Source organism: Mus pahari, chromosome 21 (genome assembly GCF_900095145.1).
Source record: "Mus pahari chromosome 21, PAHARI_EIJ_v1.1, whole genome shotgun sequence".
Taxonomy (NCBI): Eukaryota; Metazoa; Chordata; class Mammalia; order Rodentia; family Muridae; genus Mus; species Mus pahari.
This window is the reverse complement of record NC_034610.1, coordinates 48231706-48255467: the sequence shown is the minus strand read 5'-3', so window position 1 is coordinate 48255467 and position 23762 is coordinate 48231706. Positions and strand designations below refer to the sequence as shown.

The window sequence follows — 23762 nt, the reverse complement described above, 5'->3', positions numbered from 1 at the left end:
GGAACCATTACCAACTTGTAATTTATTGCTTTACAAGGCACTTAGTTTATTTTGTGGAGTGTGTTTCCATTTCTGAGGAGAGTACTCTAAACAATTCTAATAAAAATACATGCTATTCAAGAGGCAGGCTTGCAATTTGTCTTTAATCTAAAGGTAGAATTAAACTACTAATTACAGATCTGAGATTTAAAGCTGAACAAGTTGAGAACATTTAATTTGCATATAATTATCATGCTTAAAAATGAACCCCTTTATCCCATTACTGGGCTCTGTAAATACAAACAATGGCACTGCCTGGGCAAACAACAACCGCACACTATGCTTCCTCCTATGACTACTGTTCTGTTGGCTGAGGTATGGAGGCTGACATTACACAGAACCCTCTTTCACTATCACTGAAGGCTCTATACATCCTAACAGGATGCTCACAGAGAGCCTGTCCACAGCAGCAATCTAACAGACTAAATGGGCTTCCTCTGTAGGGTGCGACTCTGGACAAACTCACATTCTTCCCTCTTTCAGTCAACATCTCACCCAATAATGCTGACGGCTACAGGTTAGCCCCGGCCCTGCCAGAAAGGGCTGACGTTTCCATCCTTACCTTACCTGTGAAACTGGGAGTCTTTGAAGCTCTATAAAATTAGTGCTAATGTCAGACCATCTACTCTGCTCTCTTGCACACTTGTGACAGCAGCAGCGCTACTCCAGAGACAATCCAGCACTGGTCGGTCAGACATCACCTGAGAGGAGCTGGCACGGGACCTCTTCTGCCCCAACAGCTCAGCCACAAAGACGCCAGTATCTTTCCCACTCAAAGTCACTCAAGTCCTCTAAGCAAGACAAGCACTTCTTCCCAAGCCTTTAGCAGCCAGCTCCCTGTGGTTCGGGCTTACTCAGTAACTACTACTACACAGGGTACTACACATCTGTATGTTGCTAACAGGAGCCCACTTGGCCGCTGTATTTAGAACACCATGAGGCAAAAACAGGACATGGCTGAGCCAGTATTAGTTAAAAAGATATTCTTCACAGTACATCATCAATTTTCCCACTATTGAATCTTTTAATGTGTATGTTTTGAAGTCCTTTCCCCTCAACAACTTGATACAGAAGTTGACTCCACTGTGAATTCAAGAGCTAAAGCTTTCCCATAATTGTAAAATCAGGTTTTCAATTTTAAATAAGACAGGAAAACATTCCATTCCATCTGCTGATGATGCACTGTACACACCCAAAATGCCAGAAAGCTCTAGTGAGTCTCTCACATAATCACTTTTAAATATTTGCCAAAAATCTCTTTATAATCGTGTAAATGAAAAGTTAAATTCATTGTGAAATTAAACTGTTTACAAAAAACACACATAAGGATAGAAAGTTGAAACCACTTACTTTCTGTTCTGGATGTTCCTGAAATAGAAGTCCAAAGTAGTCCTTCTCCAAGAGATTCAGGTGCTCGCACACTCTGTCAAACAACACTTGTCCCTTAGCACGTTTCTGCAGAAAAACAGAGCAAGTCTTTACTTTTCTAAAGGAGATGAAGAAAGAAGAAGAGGAGGTTAGTGGGAAAGAGGCATGGGACAGGGAAGGAGGAAGGGAGGCCTGGGGCAGGAGCAAACCAGGTAAAAATGGGGCAGGAGAGAAACAAGACAAATTTTGTATGAAAAAAAAAAAACACCATAATAAAATTTTATATACTAATAAATTTTAAAACTATTTTAAAAGCATCAGTCATTTATTACAAATTAATGTAAGTATTTATTTTCTAATGTCCTAATGATACAAAGTACCGTTCTAAAATCCATAACTAAATGCATTCTACTTTACTGCTATTCTCATTGACATTTAAAAAGCAAAATGCTAAGTATTCATCTACTTATGTGAACAGTAAAACGTTGTATTTCAAGTTTCCCCTCAAAACCTGAATATGATTCACGACAGGTCTTTTTTAGAACACTGGCCTACGAAACCATCTGATGTGACCTTTCACAACTCATGAAGGCCACCCTGTGACCCTGACTGATGTGACCTCTCACCCCATGACCCTGACTGATGTGACCTCTCACCCCGTGACCCTGACTGATGTGACCTCTAACCACTCATGCTGGTCAGCACTGAGGCTTTATTTCCTTGTTGCTGCTATTCCAAGATATTTATACAACACCAGCTTTTTCCACTTAAATTACGTTATTATTTCTAATTTTCTGGAGAATATCCATTCTTTAGGAAACTTAAGAGACTTAAAAGCCCTAAGAAGACATAGAAAAAGTGATCACCATTTAACCAGTGACAAAGCATACTTATTTCCAGTTAAGAAAATAACTTAAATATTTTCTTATTTAATATTTAATATTAATATTTAACATTAAATATTAATATTTAATAATAAATGCCTAACTGAAGGCTGAGTCAGACAGGCATCTCCTCCCCACAGGCTTACAGGCAGCACAGCTAGTTACCAGTGAAACCAGAGCGGGACCAAGAAAGAGAGGACTCAACAGATGCCCCATTGTTAAAATATGCACCTATTTGTTCATGCAGTACATAGAAATTATACATACACACACAGAGATAGACAGACAGACAGACAGAGGCCTTGGGGGGTAGAATCTGGTACTTCTACTAACTGTTTCAAAACTATGATTCCTATTACAGTAGTAAATGAAAGAAGCTCACACAAATTATATCACCATATTATATTACCAAATTATATTACCATATTATATTACCATAAGCAATGTGCTGTGCCCATCATTGCAGAGTGACAGTCAGCAGTTGATAGTTAAGTTACTAAGGTAGACATGTGGTTCTATTATTTACATGTTTACAATATATAGAAACTAAATCCATCACTACCTCTTAATAAAATAAGTAACTGAAGGCAAGACATTTACCTTACTCCACCACCAGTTTCCACAGCTCTGAGAATAATAGAACGTAACACAAGCCATATAGCAAGCATGAAATGAATTAAAATGTTAACTACTGGCTACAGTTCTTGAAAATAGGAATAATTAAGAGATATCTAAGACAACATCTATAAATAGAGAAAATACACTCCAGCTTACAGTCAATTTCTGTAAACTCGTGTCTTTTCAATAGTTTCTATCTCAAAACACAGCTCTACTGGACATTCTATCCTGTAAGACTAGGAGGGTCACAGCCACAGAGTCACCCACCCAGAGTCTGGCATTCCTATGCTGAGCAATACATCAAGCCCCAGCACAGGAGCTGCAGTCAGACCCGCTGTTCAACATCACTCAGCATCTCAGGAACTTTTTTGTTACCGGACAGGGTGACAATAGGAAACCATTTAGCCTCCTACTTGTAACCCAGAAGCAAGACCCACCTCACAGCTCTCTGTAACAATCAAGGTAGCGAGACAGGATATGCCAAAGCGTCTGGGTCAACCATGCCTGAGTTTCTACTCCGAGCTGTTCTTTGACTGGGCCCACATCTCACAAAAAAAAAAAAAAAAAAAAAAAAAAAAAAAAAAAAAAAAAAACCATACTGTCTCGATGCTCAGGCCATTCCTCCTATTAGGTTTCCACCCCTCTCTAACACGTGGATATTTCAGCAGCCAAGGAGAAGATGACTATGCACAGATGCTTCTAAACTTCCACTCATCATCTCTACTCTCCAGGGCCATGGAAATACCAAGGACCAGCGACTGTATCTAGGAAGAAAACAAGAAATCATGCACATGACATCGCATGTGAATCTCAGAGGAGGAAGGGATTCTGGAAGTGGAGAATGCAGGTTTCTAAGAGGCCTAACTTCTCACTGTTGGTGCTCACTAAGCCTGGTGGGATGAATTTCTCCTCCGAGACACTGCAAGATCCGTAGGATGAAACAGGAAAGCCACCGTGCACTGCACAGGCGTCACTCTAGTGGTAGGTCCTATCCCAGTCACACATGGCTGCAGTGTTTGCCAGACTAGAAGGCTGACCCAGTAATAGAGGTCAGTCCTGTGTTAGTCAGTGGAGAAACAATGATGCATAAAACGAATGGTCTCAAGAAATGTTTTTTCAACTAAGAAAGACAATGAACTCAATAGACAGTAAAATGCTGCCAGTGGAGCAGAGAGAATTCATTTAGGTGTATAACATGTTTAATAAAATATATGAGCTATTTCATGAATTCACAGAAGGCCTGTAGAGGAACTGAGCTGCTCTAAGAAATAAATTGGTGTTAAATATGACTCAAAAGTTTCTGTTATTTAATTCAACCTCCTTTGAAAATACAGGAAGTTGAAATGATCCAGTTTTCCCATCTGCTTCTCTGTTTCTTTTGTAGAATTAATGGTTGATATCTGTAAATGTAACACTTCTACTTCTGTCTAGGAAGGCAGGGTTTTCTGTGTTTGTGCTAGGGTATTAGAATGTAGTTCAGTTGGCCTCAAATTTGAAATCCTCTTGTCTCAGTTTCCTGAGTGTTAGATTATAGACATGCAAAACTATGTCCAGCCATTAAGTTTTTTCTTATAAACATCTACAGTTCTGTTAGGTGGAAGGATTACAAATGAGCATTTGCCAACCAAGCAAAATTAAAGACATCTGCTTCCAACTTGTATCTAAATTAGCAGTCTGTGTATATATGCCTATAAGTAAGTATGCCCAACTCCATTTATGTGTTGCTTGTACATATATAATTTCAGGTTCAGGGCTGACCACTTGGTACTAGATAAGCAATTAGGGGGCCTATCCTTAGGAAAGACAAATTATTCCCTCCACACATACACCAATAACAATCAAAATAGCAATCAAAGAAAAGAAGGCTATGCATTTAAGAGGGGCTGTCAGCAGACATGAGGGACACAGGAAGGTTGGAGGACGACAACATGGGAGGCACTGTGGGAAGGAAATGAAGAGAGAAAATGATAGTTACACTTTGTTTGCAAAGATATATTTAAAAAGTATATAGTTAGTGTGAGCATTTTGTCTAAGCTCCACCTCATAGTTACCTGGCAACAGCCAGGTGTGCCTGATTCACTATGAAGGGGCTGCTTGCCCCCTCCTCTCTCTCTCCTCTCTCTTGCCTTTCTGCCCCCACTCTCTGCCCATTCCCTCCCCCCTCTCCACATGCTCATGGCCAGCCTCTCTCCCTCTCCCTCTCTCTCTCCCTCTCCCTCTCCCTCTCCCTTTCTCCTACCCTCTTAACTCCCCTCCCCATGCCCTGAATAAACTCTATTCTATACTATACCATAATGTGGCTGGTCCCTCAGGGGGGAGGGATGCCTCAGAGTGGGACCACCGAGGCAAACCCTTCCATCATACCTGACTACACCTCCACAGAACATATATATCCCCTCTCTATATATCTTTTTATAAACACATCAGTTAGTTCATGGGCTATCATTATAATTTGGGGATTTGGGCCCAGATAAAGAAGACCTTCAAATCCTTTCTCTAGATTTAAGAAAAAAAATTATTTGTGTGGGTTTTATGTGTGCCACAAAACGCACACAGCGGTCAAAGAAGAACTTGTAGGGGTGGGCTGTGTAGACTGAACTGAGATAGGCAAGGTCTCCAGCTGCTCCCTAACCAGTCTTCCCTACTTACCTGCAAAGGTCAGAGCTCTGCTCTGCTTCTAGGCAAACCTCTAAATTGTCATCTACTACAAAGCGTATGCCAATCTCCTAATATTTAGACTTTCTTCCTCGGCACTCTTTGACTCCCTCCCATATTGATGGATTTCAGTGACTAGGTTATTTAAGAAAAAGCATATCTTGCCTCAATGTCTTCTAAAGCAGTACACTTCACTGAATTAAAAACCAGTAGGACAATACTGGAATGGCTCATATTATTAATGCAGGCCAAAAGTCCGGCAGAGTCCAGTGCAGAGTTCAGTCTTTCTGGTTAACAGGCATACACAATCCCATAGGTCTCATTCATCACTACTGACCCACAGACATTCAAAGCAATAAAGCAAGAACACACTGAAATAAGAGTTTGGGAGAAGAGCAGCCACAGACCTATATATGCTTTTCCTCAGTAAAAGAGCATACCTCTGGAGAACTCCACAGGCAGAAAGCCATTCTGGATTTGTCCTAGAAAAAAAATTTGTCCTAGGAAAAAAAATTATTTGTGTGGGTTTTGTGTATGCCACAAAACGCACACAGAGGTCAAAGAAGAACTTTGACCACATTTATATGCATGTCCACTGGGGTTCTCAGGCTGTGCCCATTTCTTCACTAAGACATCAGCTGCAATGCTGTTTCATATTGCCAGTTGAGGCACTTCTTTGCTTTGTATCTGTTCTTATGTGGTAATATATAAACCATGTCAGTCTCTGTTCTGATGATGTAGCACACTAGCCCATCAGTCAATAAAACCCCATAATCAGGAATGGGGCACTATCTCAGTGGTAGAACCTTGTAGAGCATCCATGAGGCCCTAGATCCAATCCTGAGTACTGTCACAAAAAAGTTCATAAAACTTATCAAGCACATTTTGAAAAACTAATTTTTTGTTTTTGTATCAAATTTCAACAAGTTCAACAGTTTACATTCCCCCATGTGCCACTCGATAACCCAACTTGCATCTCAGCATTGCAGAACCAGGGAAAAGAAAGGTGCAGTGGGGCGACTGCTCTAACTCTCCAGGCATGGACAGACATTTTATGTGTCTGTATGCAGGGCTGATCTGTGTAAGTTCACACATATGTGCCCATACGGCAAGGGGTATACATGCATGTGTGTGCGGTCTTCCTCATCCTCAGTTCTGGAGATGAGGTCTCAGACTCCAAAGCTCACTGGGTTCAAATAAACTTCTGTTAGCAAGTCCAAGGGGTCCTCTGCCTGTTTGCCCAGCTGTAGCAGGTCTCCTGCCTGCCTCACGGGGCTTTCTGAGTGGACGCTAGGGAGTCACTCCAGGTCTTTATGCTGACACTATATGGGCTGAAACTTTCACCAGCCCAGATCTTTTTTGGTTTTCTTTGTTTTGTGTAGAAGCTACGTAATATATTAGGGACATGCAAAGGAGATAAAGAAAAAATATTTTACTCAAGGACTAGCAGACTAGCTTATGAGAAATTTCTCTTTAAACAAACGAATGAACAAACCAACCAACCAACCAGCAGCCCCCAGCTAACGGAAGGCAGTCTGAGATGTGAGCCTCAGCTCGGGCTCTGGGTCTGCTCTGTTATTTGTGGCATTCGCAACTGGAGCCAAAACAGAACATTTCTGGAGGCCCCTCAACTTGGAGGAATCTGGGCAACTGCTTACCCAGCATATTGCAGAGGGTGCCACACACCACGGCAGTTTCTAAAACACCATCACTGTCTCCATGTAGGGCCCTCACAGTGCCCTTATTGTGTGCCAAGAAGGCAGTGACGGGAATCACACAATGCAATCCATACATTACTCCCCAGAGCTATGCATTCTACACTCGCTCAGAACTACACTGTGCAAATATAAAAGGCCAAAGAACAACGGTGTGCACAGAGCCAACAGAACCCATTCACTGTGGTGGGGCCGAGGAAGTCAGCTAAAACTGTAACAGAGGAGGAAGGGGCCTCAGCCCGAGGGCATGACTGTCAGTTCTTTTCCTGCCAGCGAGTCACCTGGAGTCAGTCACCTGTCCCATATCTGTTTCTAAAGTTCATTCAACTTCTAGCAAAAGGAAACTGAGCCAATGACCTTTTTTTATTTAATATGTCCAAAACATAATTCTACCAGTAAATAAGTCATTTATGTTTCTCTAATCATTGATAAAAATTTTAAAAATTGAAAAGGTTATTTCAAGAACTCAAAAAATTCCTCCCAGTTGAAGACACCTACAGAAATTCCTAATTTGAAGGGGGAAAAAAAGGACAACTGACTGAACACACACAGACATTTTCCTTTGTCCTCATTCTCAAAGCGATACAAGTTAATATCTACTTACACTATAGCAACAGTGTTATAAACTCTAAGTGATCTAGCAGTAAGTTCAAGTATACAGGAGGATATACATACAAAAAATACTAGGCTATTTTACAGAAAAGAATTTATGTTGTGTGGCTCTGGGTATTTGTGGAGTTTCTGAGAACCAACCACAACCAGTAACAACCAGATTTGCAAGAAAAAAAAATATTTTAAACAGAATAGCAAAAATAATAATAATAAAAAATTAAAAAACTTCCATTCTAGCCAATTAAATAAGCATGCAAAATAATATAATTATCTAGAAATGTATAAAAAAAGAAAGAAAATCAACACTTATAAAATCATCTCTAAGAAAACTATCAACAGTGTCAAAATAGAAGTTGTAAGACTGCTAGAACTAGTTAAAATTCTTAAAAGAATTTTTAAAACCTAACATTTATATGTGTTACATTTAAGGTAAGACTCCACAAGTTTCTTTTAATCCTGTGATAAAACAAATTATAGAAAATTTGTTACATAAAGATTTAGAACTGAAAACATTCACTTAGCTCTGATCTTTAGACAAGCTATATAGCTAGTTTAGTGGCGAGGCATATATAGCACCACTGCCCTACGCACAGCCACCAGGAGACAATGACGTTCACACCACCCAAACTTCAGAAAGCAGCCTCAAAGGGCAGGAGCTGGGGTGTCCACTCCTTCTCTGCAGCCTCTCCCGCGGATGGTAATGTACCTCTCAATAAGATTAAACAGTGAAGAACTCACATTATTGATGATATATTACTTAGTAGTAATGTATTTGGTGGCGTTGAGCAATTGGACTAGTCCTAGTTAAAGCCACCCAAGGAAGCATGTTTAGTTCAAAAATGGCAACACTGGCCCCATAAAGCCAGCGGACAGAAGCTGACAGTATATGGCATGTGGTGTCTGTGTTAGTAGAGTCTTAAATTCTAAGCTATTTTAATATATCTTTCCTTCTATATAAGTGAAGAGGAAGCAAGTCTTCCTAAAGCATTCTGTTGTTTCATGAAAGATGGCACCACACCACTTCACCTGATAAATCCTGACGAAAATCTGGCATTTTTTTTGTTGGTGTTTGGTAGTCTCCGTTCAATTAATTTGAAGTTTTTCAATTCCCTCCATATTTAGAGATGAGAAAACTATGCCTATGTAGACTTTTGCCAATTGTATTCTGAACTTTCCCACCATAACTTAAACAACATTTCACTATTTAAAGAGAAAAGCAGCCCAAAGAAACGGCTACCAACTATGTCTCAAACCCAAGACAAATGGCTAACTGAGCTGCCAGTTTCTCCCAGAATCCCTCAGTCCCACCAGTTAGTTAAAAGGTATGGCTGGCAACCCCAAGTCTGCCCTGAACTCTCCAGCCCAGAGGTTGGGCTCCCTCCCTATAAAACCCAGCTGCTTTGGTAACTCGGCCCTTCTGTCCACCCTTGCTCCCCTGACCCTGGCCAGGCTCAGGGTCAGGCTCACTCTGGACTGTCCCCGATATCTCTGCCTCTGGCTAAGCTCTCCTTCAGAGCTACAATAAACCTCTCCCCCAGGAACAGTCCTATCCTCCTTTCATATTTCTTGTCGTCATTCACTACCAGTAGGCGGGCGGGCACAGGCAAAGCTACCACAGACTCCACAGTGCCCGGGAGAAAGGCTCTCTAGAAGAAAGGGACAAAGATGATCACTCACACTTTGAGTTACTCTCAAATGGCAAGTTCACTGCTTTCAAAAACGCCACTGATTTGTCAGAAAAACAATCCTGGCATTTTCAAACCAAAAGTGGAAAGAATATTAGAGACTTGATGACTACTCAAAATTCAAACCCATCCTTCCAAGAGGAAGCATTATTAAAGAAAAGACTTTGGAATAAGGCATTGCTGATTCACCTTTTCAAGCTCAACCCAGTCAGAGATTTACTACTTCAAGAAAAGCCAGGAACTCTCATAGTCCCTGCCGCCTGCCAACTCCTGAGGGGTCTCTTATGTAGAATGTTCTTACCCCTGGGCCTGGGCAACCTTCTGCAGAAATATAATGAATTGTTTTCACTCACTAAGGCCTGGAAGAATTTCTACAAGTCAGTGCAGTAAGGATCAGAGGAAAGATGAAATGAGTAACACAAATGCTATCAAGATATCTTAGGAAAAAAAGAATAAGAAGTGTACAAAGTAGCAGGACATGGTGTACACACCTTTAATCCCATCACTCCAGCAAAAGTCCACAGAGCCAGAGCAGGTTCCAAGACATCCAGAGCTACAGAGAAAAGCCCTGTTTCTGTACAAGAAAGTAAATGGGAATAATTACTCTTTAGGAGAAGTAACTTAGGCAAAGTCTTACATGAATGCTCTGCGGGGAGAAAGTAAAGTTTTAGGTAAAGAAGCAATAAAAGTATTAAAGAAAATCCAACAAGAACTTAGCCGCTGTTCAACAACAAAGACTCCTTCACGTGTCATTGTATGATGACTGAACACACTAACAGCATGTGAGCTGGATATGAATCAGATGCTACAGACCAGAGAAGAATCATGTAGCTGAGGAACACAAGGAGAGATCATATGACCAGAAACTTCACAGGCGAGCAGACAACTCAGGACGTTAAGGTCGGTCGTTTTGTACGAACAGGGGAGGGAAGATAGCCTGGGGTCACACTTAACCGTCCCTAGAGACCAGCAATTTGTGGCTTAAATAAGAGTCCAGCCAGCTGCCACAAATGTAGGTTCTTTGAATTTTTCAAGTGAAACCAAAAGCATCTACCACTTCCATGTCATGACACCCTTTGCCACTTTTTAAAAAATCAAGTCCTTCAACACAATTACAACTTTAAACCTTTTTTATAACCTAAGGAATAAATGGAGAGCCGGTCAGAGACGCTAGTCACTGTAATCTTAAATTTGCACATAAATTATTCCCAGTTCCAAATACACACGCACATGCACACACGTACCCATCTATGTGGGATTTTTAGAGTATCACAACTTCTAGATCCACTAAGCTCTAGAAGTATGATCTAGAGTATGCAGATAACTTAAAGGTCACAACTGTAGCTTGAAAACAAGCCTGGCCGGCAGAAGTAGACACGAAGACAGAGCACACCCAAAGGCAAGGGCAGCGAACTGGGTTTCTGGATGTCAGAATTAGTCCAGAGAAGAACTGCAGAGCTCGCTGCGCTCTGTTCTCTGCTGACAGCCTGTTTTCTGACTGCCTTATTCATTGATCAGGACGAATGGTTGTGACATTTCTGTGTGGGCTAAAACAATGCCTTCAATTCACAGACAAAATTAACACGTGGGAAAATGCACACATGCCAGAGGAAAATGTGAGCTTTTACTCAGGGTGCACACGTACTCGCACTTCTCAAGCCTCCCCACGTCCAGACTCACTCCAACTTTCAAAACTGCACACAGATGTACAAGCTCGAGAAAATCCAGCTCAATCCTAGAAAGATAGGAAGCAAATGTTTTCATTCTTACTGAATCTGAGAACAGAAGAAAAGGCAGGAAGTCACTTGCCCAAGACATAGGAAGAGTCAATAGAAAAGTAAACATAAACTTCCTGCTATCCCCCACGACTTCAAATAAACCCTCCTGGATTGTTCCTTACAGGAAAGAGCCCTGCTGTTTTAGCACACCTTGTAGGTAAATGACTTCTGCTGCAGCATCATAAAGACTCCTACAGCCAAGTGTCTGGAGCCAGCATGCAAAATCCAGAAGACCCCAAAATTCTGCACAACTTAAGTTCTGGTACCAAATTAGGTTGTCACATATCACTTAAATAACAGAATGGGATGAAAGTTGATATGGCCTTCATTTAAAAATACAGTACTCCTCATTGTCTATGGTGGTGCACACCTTTAATCTCATCACTCAGGCGGCAGAGGCAGAGAGATCTCTATGAGCTGGACTACACAGAGAGTTCTAGGCCATCCAGGGCTAGATACATTTTGAAATTTTTTTCTCAAAAGTAATAGTAAAAATAATAATCCTTGAAAGTAAGCTTTAAAATATGTGTGCAATTCAATTTATCAAACAATATTTTAGAGTAAGATATAAATAGCAATTTTCATGGACAATAATGAAAAGGAATTTAACAATCTGAAACAAATGCATAAAGATATAGTAGGCTTTGGATAAAAGGAAAAGCATAAAGTCACAGTGAACTATCACTTCCTAAGCAGAGAGCACACAGCTGAGCGCACAGTCACACCATTTCCTAAGCCAGGGAGCACTGAGCACACACTGTCACACCATTTCCTAAGCAGAGAGCACACAGCTGAGCACACTGTCACACCAATTCCTAAGCCAGGGAGCACACAGCTGAGCGCACACTGTCACACCATTTCCTAAGCCAGGGAGCACTGAGCGCACACTGTCATACCATTTCCTAAGCCAGGGAGCACTGAGCGCACACTGTCACACCATTTCCTAAGCAGAGAGCACACAGCTGAGCGCACACTGTCACACCATTTCCACAGGGTCCTCTGAGCTTAAACTAAAGGTGTCTAGTGCTCTGTGTCCAATCTTTGCTTGTCATTTCCACCTTCTGGGACTCTGGCAAACGTGTGTGACATTCTTTAATGTGTTAATTTTAACCTGCCGCTCCTTTCTCAAAAGAACACCAACTTCGAAGGTGACAAAAGTGTTTGAACCCAGTTTATTTGGCAGCTGTCTTTATCCTGGGGCTCTAGAGCAAAATAAACAGGTTTCAGGGGGTTCCTGAGAGAAAAAGAATTTTGAAATAGGAACTACACCCACCCCCCTTAAAAAAACCCCAAAAACAAACCAGTAAGGGAAGTCCCATGTATTCGACTGTCCCAGATCCTGGAGGAGGCTGAGGGAGGAGAACTTTCTCAGCTCAGGAGTTCGAGGCCATCCTTGATAACTTAGTTAAGCCCATGTCAAATATGTTCTTGTCAATATCCATTCTTCCTCTACACACATAGATGGGTATACAGAAATGAACATATTACATATATTCACAAAGCAGTAAACATAATATAATATGTTATAATATAATATGTATACGAGTACATTACACATATCCTGAATGTTAATTCTGTCGAGTGACCTAAGTAGGCGAGATGATGGTTAGATAGGACAAAACAATCTTACAGAATTGTTTCCTAACATTAAAGCCATTCACTACTACATCAGAGAGTCAAAGATAGACCCTTGGCTGACAAAACACTGATAGGCAATGCAAAGAGCAGCTTGACAAACTGACGAATCACATAAAGCCGTCACCTCCGTGACGTGGACCCTCCATGCGTATGCTAACCAGTGCAGAGAACTGTCAACACCCTACGGCTCAGCTACTGCGACAACACAGCCAACAGTTTCTGAATTTTAACTGGCATCTCGGTCTTTTCAGCCCCATTATTCCTGGCCCCTTTGCTCTAGGGGTCAGTTTTAATCTTATACTGGCACTTGAGGTCTTCCAAATCCTCGCTATTCAGTGAAGACCCTGTGACTAGACATTCTATGTAGACTTCCTACAGCAGTCAATTTTCTTTTATTTGTTTCTGCTTATCAAGACGGAGTTTGTCTGTATAGCCCTGGCTATGCTGAAACTCACTCTGTAGAGCAGTCCTGCCTCTGCCTCTGTCTCCCAGAGTGCTGGGATTAAAGGAGTATAGCGCCTCTCCTGGCTGGTGCCAGTTACCCAGTGGTTTCCTAGTGTGGGTGAGAAATGATCAGGTCCTCCTCACTGGTATGTCCTATAGAACCTAAGAACAACTGAAAATCAGACATAGCACATACAGAAGTGGAGAGCCACCACAGGCACGGCACATACAGAAATGGAAAACAATGAGAAATACATCACTGACTGACAGTTCTCCCAAGCCACAAAAAAAAACCCCTAAGTGCCTTACACTGTATGTGCCTTTCTCAACTGCTCAAAAAGGCATTAATAGCTAGTTTCCAACACATACTTCCTCAGCTAGTACTCAGACACTAATTTCCGGTGTCGATCTGCAGAAGTACAGACAGACGGCAGGAGCACATCCCCCAGGAGTTTAAGCCGGCACTGGACAGGAAGCATGAGAGCACCCAGCCATGGCTCACAACCTCTGCACTCTACTCCTGAAGAGCACATGTAGCAGGTCTGAGAAGCCAGAGATCCAAACTAATGTTACCAAGCAACCACAGTGAGAAGAAAATTTAGATGAAAGAGACATTCATTACAACGGGAGATACAGCGCGTGGCTTCTGCACTACGCCAGCACCTACTAGGTGGAGGGTACCAAATTTTGTTTTGCTTTGTGCCTAAAAATAACAAGACATTGACTCAACACAGTGCTATAATATTGATTTACCAACTACTGTCTTCAGAAGTTTCTTCTTAAAGTAGCACGTTAAACAACCCCATATTAAAGAAAAAGAGAATATGAATGCATACTCTCATAAAATTACGAGACTCTTATAATAAGCTTAATTCTTGATAAACTAAAGGACTACGTTGCAGCTTTTAGCCCTGGGTACTATCCAAGTCTGCTTTGGGGAACACAACAAACTGATTCTCTGCAAGCAACAGAATCAATCATAGAAGACTAGCTACACTCTTACTTTGTAGCATTCTAAAATTAGATCGGAGATCTAGTAAGCACACATTAACACAAGCAGAGTAGGAGCAAACTTCAAATCAGTGTGTCTACAGAATACAGACAATTCTCAAAGAGGAACAATGAAAGTGGGAAGCAAGTAAACAAAGAGATACCCCAAACTCAGACAGTAGAATACCATCACAGGCAGCTGGGCTGTGAGAAAACCTCTGTAAATTTACTAGTTAAAGGATGAATTTAAAAACAAGTCATTTCAATTTTAAAAGAGATGGCAGAAGGTGAAGCAGGCAATTCCTAATCAAAATGTTACTATAGTAGTAATATTAGTATCTAGTAAATTGACTTAAGGTATAACACAACAATCAGGGAAACCGCCAACAATATGTAATTCTAAAGTTAATAATCCAGCCAAAGATTTTAGAAATAGCCGGACATGGTGGCACACACCTTTAATCCCAGCACTTGGGAGGCAGAGGCAGGCGGATTTCTGAGCTTGAGGCCAACCTGGTCTACAGAGTGAGTTCCAGGACAGCCAGGGCTACAGAGAAACCCTGCCTCAAAAGAGGAGGGGGGGGGAATTTTAGAAAATATAAATTTACAGGAATACTAAGGCAAATCATGAAATGAATACAGCCATTTTAACACTTAGAAATCAATAGCCAATGCAGTTAAACAATACAGACACAAAACAGACATAATTAATTGGATCAAGGACAAATCCAAAACTCTGTATAAAGAAAAGAATGCATGCTTATGAAACGCTACGAGAACTATGCTGACTAGATATCCTGATGTTGAGGTCCTAAACACAACAGAATCTCTACTTTAGACCACATTCTGAGCACAATGCAACAAAAAAAATTGGATTCTGAAAAAAAAGGGAAATTCTCCACAGCACACCCATGTGTATACTCACACACTGAAAATCCTAAATCAAATGTATAAATTCCAAAGTCAAAATAAACTGTAATGCTATGGCAAATACTAGAAGGTGAAATGAAGAGATGGAAAAGCAGTATTTCTAAGTATTAAACGCAAAAAAATCAGAAAACACATGAATGGGCTGGTAAGCAAAGGGAGAAATATTACAAAGTAAAAAATAATCAGTAAACAAAACTCAGTTGTTGGTTTTGGAAGGAAAATAACACAGTAAACATGCAACAAAAATATAAGTAAGAAAAAAGAAAAGGAGTAGTCCTGGCATTGACTCTGTATCCTAATACTGTGATGAAGGTGCTCATCTGCTATAGAGTCTCCTTTATGGATGCAATCATAGCATCGCAAATAAAGATGCTTTGACTGCTTCCTTTCCGACCTGTGTCTAGTCTTTCAGTTGTCCCACTGCTCCTGCTAAGACTTCAAGCGTGACACTGAATAGGTACGGAGAAAGTGGACTCTTGTCTGTTGGCCATGGGCTTAACCGTGTATTAGGAGGTGGAGCCTCCTAACAAGTCAAGAGGACCCCATCTTCCTGACCGATCCTAGCGCTCTCAGACAATAAAGGGGCTGCTAGCCGTCTCTGCCCCTGACATGAGGAGTCAGCAGAAAGGGCCATGGAAACAGAAGGCAGTCCCTCCTCACACACGGATCCACGGATACCTTGACCACGAATGTTTCAGTCTATTCCAGGAGTTCTCAACCTTCTCCTTTAATACAGATCCTCATGTTGTATTAAATGTATTAATTATGAAATGTATCATTTTCATTTCTACTTTTGCTAGTGTTGTGAATTGTAATATAAATATCTGATATGCATGATATGTGAACCCCAAAGGGGTCTGGACCCACAGACTGAAAATCACTGGACTCTATTCTTTAAAAATTACCTCTTCTAAAGTATTTTGTTATAACACCAAGTACCAACTAAGATAAGGATTCTTAATTCTTTGTTACTCTAGTTTTGAAATGGCTCAATGCCAGAACTATTATATATGCATGGGTAGAAGGTCTAGAGGATTTATAAAAAGATAATAAAATCAATTATAAGTGCTCCCTGAGTATCCTTGCCTGGCAATAGAATATATTCAAACATAATAAAAGCATTGTTCTACTAGATAGCCACAGGTGTTTTAGCAAGCTGTTAAATATGAATACCACAGGAGATGGCACGTGCCTTTTATCCCAGCACTCACTTGGCAGACAGAGGCAAGCAGATCTCTGTGGGTTCAAGGCCAGGCTGATCTACAGATCAAGTTCCTGGACAGCCAGGGCCACTTGCAGAGAAACCAGAAACCAAAATGAAGGGGGGGGGGGGGAAAGAACGTCAGGAATTTGGCTAATTTTTAGTCAGATCACTGGCGGGATGGCTGTAATTCCGAGGACATGCTCACGAGCTCTAGTGCCAAGCTGCCACCTGGCTCTGCCACCACCTGGCAGTTACTGAGTCTAAGCCTTTACCTTCCCACTGTGAACGAAGAATGGAGTCTTACATGAAACATGAAGAGCCATTCAAAGAACTTCAACACAGTTCAGAGGACAGTAACTATTAATGCATGTCAGGTGAAAAATGTCACTGTGAAGAACTGAGGTGACAGAAAGCCCTGAGCTGGGTGCTCTAAGGCACCACCTGGGCCTCTCAACTTCAGTGCTGGAAATTGCACCTCTTACAAAGCACAGGCATCATTTTACTAAACGAAACAAAACCAATGACCTAGGTGTACATCATTCTCTTTCTTAGGAGTTTAACTGCTGAAATCTCATCACTCTAAAAGTCAACTTAAAGCTACCATTTCCCATGTAAGATACCCTACAGAGGAGGTATCAAAGCGGATCTTCCAGACCAGACACAAACCACAGGAGACTGAATGGCCCTGGCAGAGCATCGCCCCTGCTTAACCCGGAGTCAGAGGTGCTGTGTGACATGGGGACAATGGTGCTCTCTCTGCGTGCAGTTAGTGCTGTAAAAGCACAATTAGGACAACCTGGCCTGTAGGAACCTGGTGAAAAGGGGCGCAGAGCGGTTGGGCCATCGGGACAGCAGGCTGCGTTTATTCCGTCATGAGGAGGACTCTGCTCCATCCCTGCCTCACCTCGAGGGCACAGCTGTATTCCGTGCCATCTAGAAGGGTCACTTTGGCCAGGACAGTCTTGGTCTTCTTGGTAGCTTTCTGAGAGGCCGCCTCTGCCTTCAGCTCGCTTGTCTGTACTTCCTTCGTCTCTCTTTTGGCTGCACCTCCTTCCAGTTTCTCTTCCTGTGTGTCTTGTATCGTTTCCTCCTTCTCCTTCCTCGGTCCTTCAGCAGGCTTCCAGAACAAAAAGTGAGTCCACATTAAAGTTAGCCAACTTGTAAAGATAACATTAACAAGAAAAAACGATCAAACCCCACTTTTCTAAGCAGCCTGGTAACTTATCCCGGTTATGACCATAGTAGCAAGTGCTCCAGCCACACCCGCAGCCTCAAGAAGAATCTCTATGAGAAATATGATTTTCAGTTTAACAGCTTTAAGCTTAAGGGTTTTAAACTTTTTACCCTTTCTTGTATCATTTTTATTACCCATTATTTTTTCCAGGTTAGTGATGTAAGCATTGAATGAAAGAAGCTGTTCTAGCAGCTATACTTTAATAGCATTGAAATAACAAAGTTTCTAAAAATCTTAAACCACAAGAAAACCTAGACTTACACAAGCAAACCACACACACAGAGGGAAAGGGAGAGGGAGGAGGAGGGGGAGGGGAGGGGGAGACAGAGACGGAGATGGAGACGGAGACCACTAATTACTTGAATAAGGTAAAGGTGAATTAAAGGGTATCAACGTCACAGAAGAGGCGAGAGACCTGGCAAGGCACTCAACCCTCTCAGAAGCAGGCGCCTTAACACAGGGTTGAGTGGGTTTTCCTGCTGTGGTGGTGGCTCTTTGATTTGATTTTGGTTGTTTGGGAATAGTTTTTAGACTCACAGGGAAGACTGAAGCTTAATAATCCAAGCTGTGTATTCCAGACACACTAGGCTGAAGTAGTATCTCAATACAGAAGGGGAAGTTGCCCCTTTCCCTGTGTGCTGTGCGCTCCTCCCTGCCGCAGCCCCTGTTCCGTATGCCCTCACTCTGGTCTTCTCCAACCTACCTGGGTCTCAGCGCTGCTTCTCAAGGCTGGTTTTTCCTCCCTGACTTCCACCTTGACCTCCAGGTGCTTCCTCTGAGCCATCTCTTCTGCATCGCCCTTGGCCCGACTCTCTTCTTCAGGAAGGGACTCCTCTTTGTCTAAGATCTGGTCTTCCACATCATCTTGAGTAGGCTCTTTTTTATCTCCTCCATCTTTGGCTACTACTAAATTGTAAGACCTCTGCTTCTTAAGCCACGGGGGTATGAATCGAGAGATGCCCCTGTTCTCAGACGGATCCTTCCCTCGTTTCCGCAGGCGGGGAGTGCTTTGCCTTTCAACCGTAGGACCTGGCTGGGAACCCTTTTCTTCCTCTGGTTCAGACACTGGAGTCTGCTCATTTTCTACAGCTTCTTTAGCTTTCTCCTTGGGGGCGTCTGCTCCAGCCTGGTCAGAGCCCTTCTTCACTTCAGATGCAGAGCCAACTTCAGTAGTCATGGTTACAGCTTACACTGCAACAAAATAACAACCACAAGATAATATTTTAGACTTTCCCACTTTCAATCGGGTGGTGAGGTGATGGAAAGGGCAAGGCAGGGTGGGAAGAGGAACAGCAGAGAAATCGGGACGGGCGCTGCTGAGGAGGGAGGCACAGGCCAACTCAAGACCACTTGCTCTATTAGAACCTTCAGAATCCAGCAACATCACAATGGTGGATACTCTGCACAGCGGGAACACAGTCACGCAGACTCCAGGGAGCAATTACTGTCATTTGATCCCAACTAGTTATACAGCTACACAGAAAGTCTAATCTTCATAGTTCTCGTTTACCTCTGGCCTTTATTCTTTATTAAAGAAACACTGTCAGTAATATTAGCAAGAATTAGAAAAACCACTTTTAAATGCTCGGTGCTTAATAGCAATAAAACCTTACTGAAACAAATTGTACTATTTTTTTGTTTCCCACTGTTATATCCTGACTCACCTGCACTATTCGAAAAGTGAAGCTTCTGAAAAAAATCAAAGCCAAAATCAGAACTCTGAGCCTCTACCAATCTCTCTCTCCTCTCTCTCTCTCTCTCTCTCTCTCTCTCTCTCTCTCTCTCTCTCTCTGTGTGTGTGTGTGTGTGTGTGTGTGTATTACAACTAATGAAACAAAGCTGATCCAATCTAAAATAACTGGCAGCCTAAATTTTATACAAGCAGAGAGGGACTCCTCCAGCATAGCAGACAGCAGGCAGGTGGAGCAGGCTCAAGCTCCCTCACGGTAGTTCTCCCATAGCGTTCTGAGTTCTGGTACCCTAGCAACTGGGTAATGTCACAGCTAGCTTCTTAAAGGGTACAAATATCAACAGTTTAAAAACAAAAACAAAAACAAAAAACTAAAGTACAATTGATTTAAAGCAGAGTCACAAACCACACACGTGACCCTTTTAAAACATACTCCATCAATATACTAGAATGCTGTTTAGACCTAAGAAGAAAGCTGTAATACATGTTCTCACATGGGCACACGCTGAAAGGAGGTGCTTAGAGAGCTCTGGGGCTTTAAGTACCAATGAGATAAGATTCTTGTTTCAACAGCCCAGCCTGACTGTAGGGTCTAAAATGGGACTGAAGCAGAAGGACAGCTGGCAGATGGTTGCAAAAATCCAGGCATGGTTTGTTATTAAGGCCAAAGCAATCAAGAAGAGAGTAAGAAATGAATCTCGTGGGGAAAGACACAAGCTATCCTGACCATGGAAAGAGAGAAAAAGAACCTAGGGAAGTTATGGGACGCTGAGGAAGTTATCCATGGAAACCGGGTAGCCAGAAGACTGGTCTAACCAAGACCTAGAACTTGACTTTACGTTTCCTGTGACTGACAGGTGTGTGGGGCTGTCTACCTAGCCAGTGGAGAAAACAGGCTTTGGAAGAGTCGCACTGCGGACACCACTTGGGAGCTGTGGTCATGGGGACACAGAGCGACAAGCACAGAAATACCAATCCCACCTAGGAAACTAGCTTTGTTGAGGGTTGGAGGACGCTGCAGAGAGCCTTACTACTGCCTACATGCAGAAGAGACGCATGGAATGGCAAGATCAGAGGGCAGACTGTTTCTAAGACTGTACCACAAAGAAGGACGGACTTAACCACCACACGCACGACTTCTCACTCTCAGGTATTTACAATTCAAAGCACCCACCAACAGGAACGAAGCCATGACCGGATCTATAATGCACAGAAAACATGTCTTCTTACACACATATTTAAGATTATTATATACATTAGTTACATAAAACCAAAGTTGATTTCTAGCATATACTTTCTAAATTACACCTTGAGACATGAATAAATATCTAGGTAAATTTAAAAGAAAAATATTCCACGCTTGTATAAGCTAACCAAGGTAAGTGGGCAGCTAAGTACTCTGGCTACAAGAGACAGAGGAACAATCAACTGATGGTGACATGATCAAAATTTTAAGAAAGCAGTGAAATAGAAAACTGAAGTTTCCACCACTGTCATATTAAGGAACCAATAGCTGTGCACACTGTAATCACAGGAGAAGCCACTGTGCTGGCCTGAATGGGAACAGCCACCAAAGAGTATGTGAATGCTGGGGGTGCTTGGCCATAGAGGGCGGCACTATTAGGAGGTGTGGCTTTGGTGGTGTCACTATTAGGAGGTGTGACTTTGGTGTGGCACTATTAGGAGGTGTGACTTTGGTGTGGCACTATTAGGAGGTGTGAGTTTGGTGGTGGTTTGTCGCTGTGGAGGCAGGCCTTAAGGTCTCCTTCCTCAAGCTAGGTCCAGAGAAGCACAAAGTCTCTCCTTGCTACCTGCGGATCTATATGAAGAACTCTCAGTTCCTTCTCCAGCACCACGCCTGCCTGTGTCTTCCCCATGCTTCTTGCCATGATAAAAATAAAATAAACCTCAGAAACTAAGCTAGCCTCAATGAAATGTTTTCCTTTATAAGAGTTGCCATGATCAGGTGTCTCTTCCCAGCAATGAAACCCTAACTAAGACAACCATTAACAGCTCACTGTGTCCAACAGTGTGCAGTTTCTGTTCTTTAAAATATCCATGAACGGATCACAAAGCTCCTGCTTTATTCCTTAGAAAAGATCCATGTCAGTTTGTGGAAATGATTGTAGAACATGGCATAAAATGTGTGCTCACCAGAGGTAGCTCTACACCACAAAAAACATATTATGACATCATATTTGAAAGTCGTTGCTTGGCCGTGTGATCCAAAGCTAAAGAATCCAGGTTGAAGACACTACAAACAGATAATTTGGAAATACAGAGCACAAGGGGAGCAGGCAGAGCCTCACACACTGCATCAGTGACCTCTGTACACACCCCAGAGCTGACTCACATTACTCATTCAAACTTATGGACAAGACAGAAAACAATGGACAAAGCTTACTGAAGAGTCAACAGTGAAGGTAGGTGTAACTCTATGTAAATAACCATGTCCTTAAAACAGCTCAAAGAGCTCAAGCCCAACACCACTGTGTTTGTAAAATGATTTCTTAAACAAATCACTCCCATCAAGAGAACATGATTATAGCATACACGCTCACCATAATTACCATGCTTGTAACACTCAGCATTTCAGATGTGGATGGGACTCTAACTGCCCCACCCAGAAAAGTGGAAACCCAGTGCCACGTGGTGTGCTTCCAGAAACATAAATCGGGGTTATATTTCCCACTAAAGTCCTTGAAGGCAGGGCTCTTTCTTTCATGTATAGCAGGAGCATCTAGACTTGTCTTCAGAAGGTGGGGAACACTATTTAGTAAATACTATTTGGGGCATTGTGAAGTCTAAGTATCTAGTCTACTTTAATCCCAATACTCAGGAGACAGAGGCAGGTTGATATCTGAATTTGAGGCTAGCTACAGAGTGACAATCAGGACAACCAGGGTTAACCAGAGAAACTCTGTCTCAAAAAACAAAAACAAAAACAAAATCTAGTCCAATATCCTCATTTTATCAGCAAGGGAAAACATTGAGCAAGCAAGAGATGCCCAAGGCAACAAAGTTTAACAAGCAAAGACAAAACTAGACTAATTTTTCTCAAATGATATAGTGCTCATTAATCTTTAATTAGAACGACCCAACTCCACCATTAGTAGTATAGTTATATAATATACTAAGTAAAGATTTTTCTCCTTATCAACAACCAAAAGACCAAGGCCGTGAACAACCAGCCCTCTAGATAAGCATGTGGTTTGACACAATCACCATGTTGGCATTCTCCAATTGGGGCCAATGAAAGTGTCTGTTATTGTGACAGCTCCAGGAGAAAAAGCATGCATCATTGAACAAGCAATCAAGCAGAAAACTATCAACAGAGACCAATAATGTTCAGTAGAAAATTATATTTAAAAAAAAAAAAAACACTCTTTATGTCCTCGTGGTTAAACACATTTACACCAAGGTGTTATTGCTACACTAGCTTACACCATCTACTATCCATCTGCTGTTTAAAACAAAGGCTATTAAATCATCAGTACTACACAAAACAGACGGCCACACAACTTTGGAGAAAATGTCGAGTGTCTGTGCCAATGGCTGCTCCAGGTGCTTCCTCCAAATCGTAAGGGTCTGGGGAAGTCGGGCTGTGGGGGGAGTGCCTCCCTTTCTGTGCTAAGATCAGAAGCAACCCATTTCTCCTACCAAAACATAAAGAAGTATTCAAAGAGCCAAGATTAACAAAGGGGGAACATATGCATTTTTAAACTTCAAAACTAGTGGTAACAAGCTAAGAGATTTTTGTTCAACTCTGAGAAACAGAAACAAAACTGTTCTACAAATAGCAATGAATATAAAAATCTATTGACAATGTGTGGACAGTTCTAATTTAGCTGTCTCTAGAGCTAACAGAATTAGTACTCGTCTGCCATGCTAGGACAGCACAAGGGATGAGTACGGAGCCTGACTAACACCCACAACTGCTCACTTTCATCGCTCCCACTGCCCACTGCCCACAGCCCAAGGGAGGTCCTGCCAATACCACCACCTTCCACTGAAACAGCGTACGTGAGAAAAGCAAGCCAAGATGAGGCAGAGCTACCTAATTCTACTGAGAAAGCAGAAGGCGATGCATCTCACAAACACAAAACTGCAAAGAGGAAGAAAGACGGAGAGCAAAGGGGAAGGGGGAAAGGGAAGATAAAGAACATGAAGACGAGGAAAGAGTAGTAAAAACAGGCAAACAACATGGCTGCAAGGATTAATGTACACAGTTCACTGTTATAGAGTATGCTAACCATGAGGGAGGAGGGAGGAGGGAGG

The 23762-nt window shown here is 42.0% G+C and overlaps 1 protein-coding gene across 7 annotated transcripts in view; it reads right to left on the bottom strand.

The window, feature by feature from the left end:
• Epb41l2 (erythrocyte membrane protein band 4.1 like 2) overlaps positions 1–23762 on the bottom strand; it is a 101201-nt gene that overhangs the window by 55785 nt on the left and 21654 nt on the right. For all 7 annotated transcript variants that reach the window (XM_029532819.1, XM_029532820.1, XM_029532822.1 and 4 more), the window contains exons 2-4: positions 18498–18985; positions 17465–17677; positions 1390–1494 (exon numbers count right to left, since the gene is read on the bottom strand). In XM_029532819.1, coding sequence (XP_029388679.1) covers positions 1390–1494; positions 17465–17677; positions 18498–18971 — 792 coding nt within the window. In that variant the 5' untranslated portion in view covers positions 18972–18985. The remainder of the gene's footprint in view (positions 1–1389; positions 1495–17464; positions 17678–18497; positions 18986–23762) is intronic.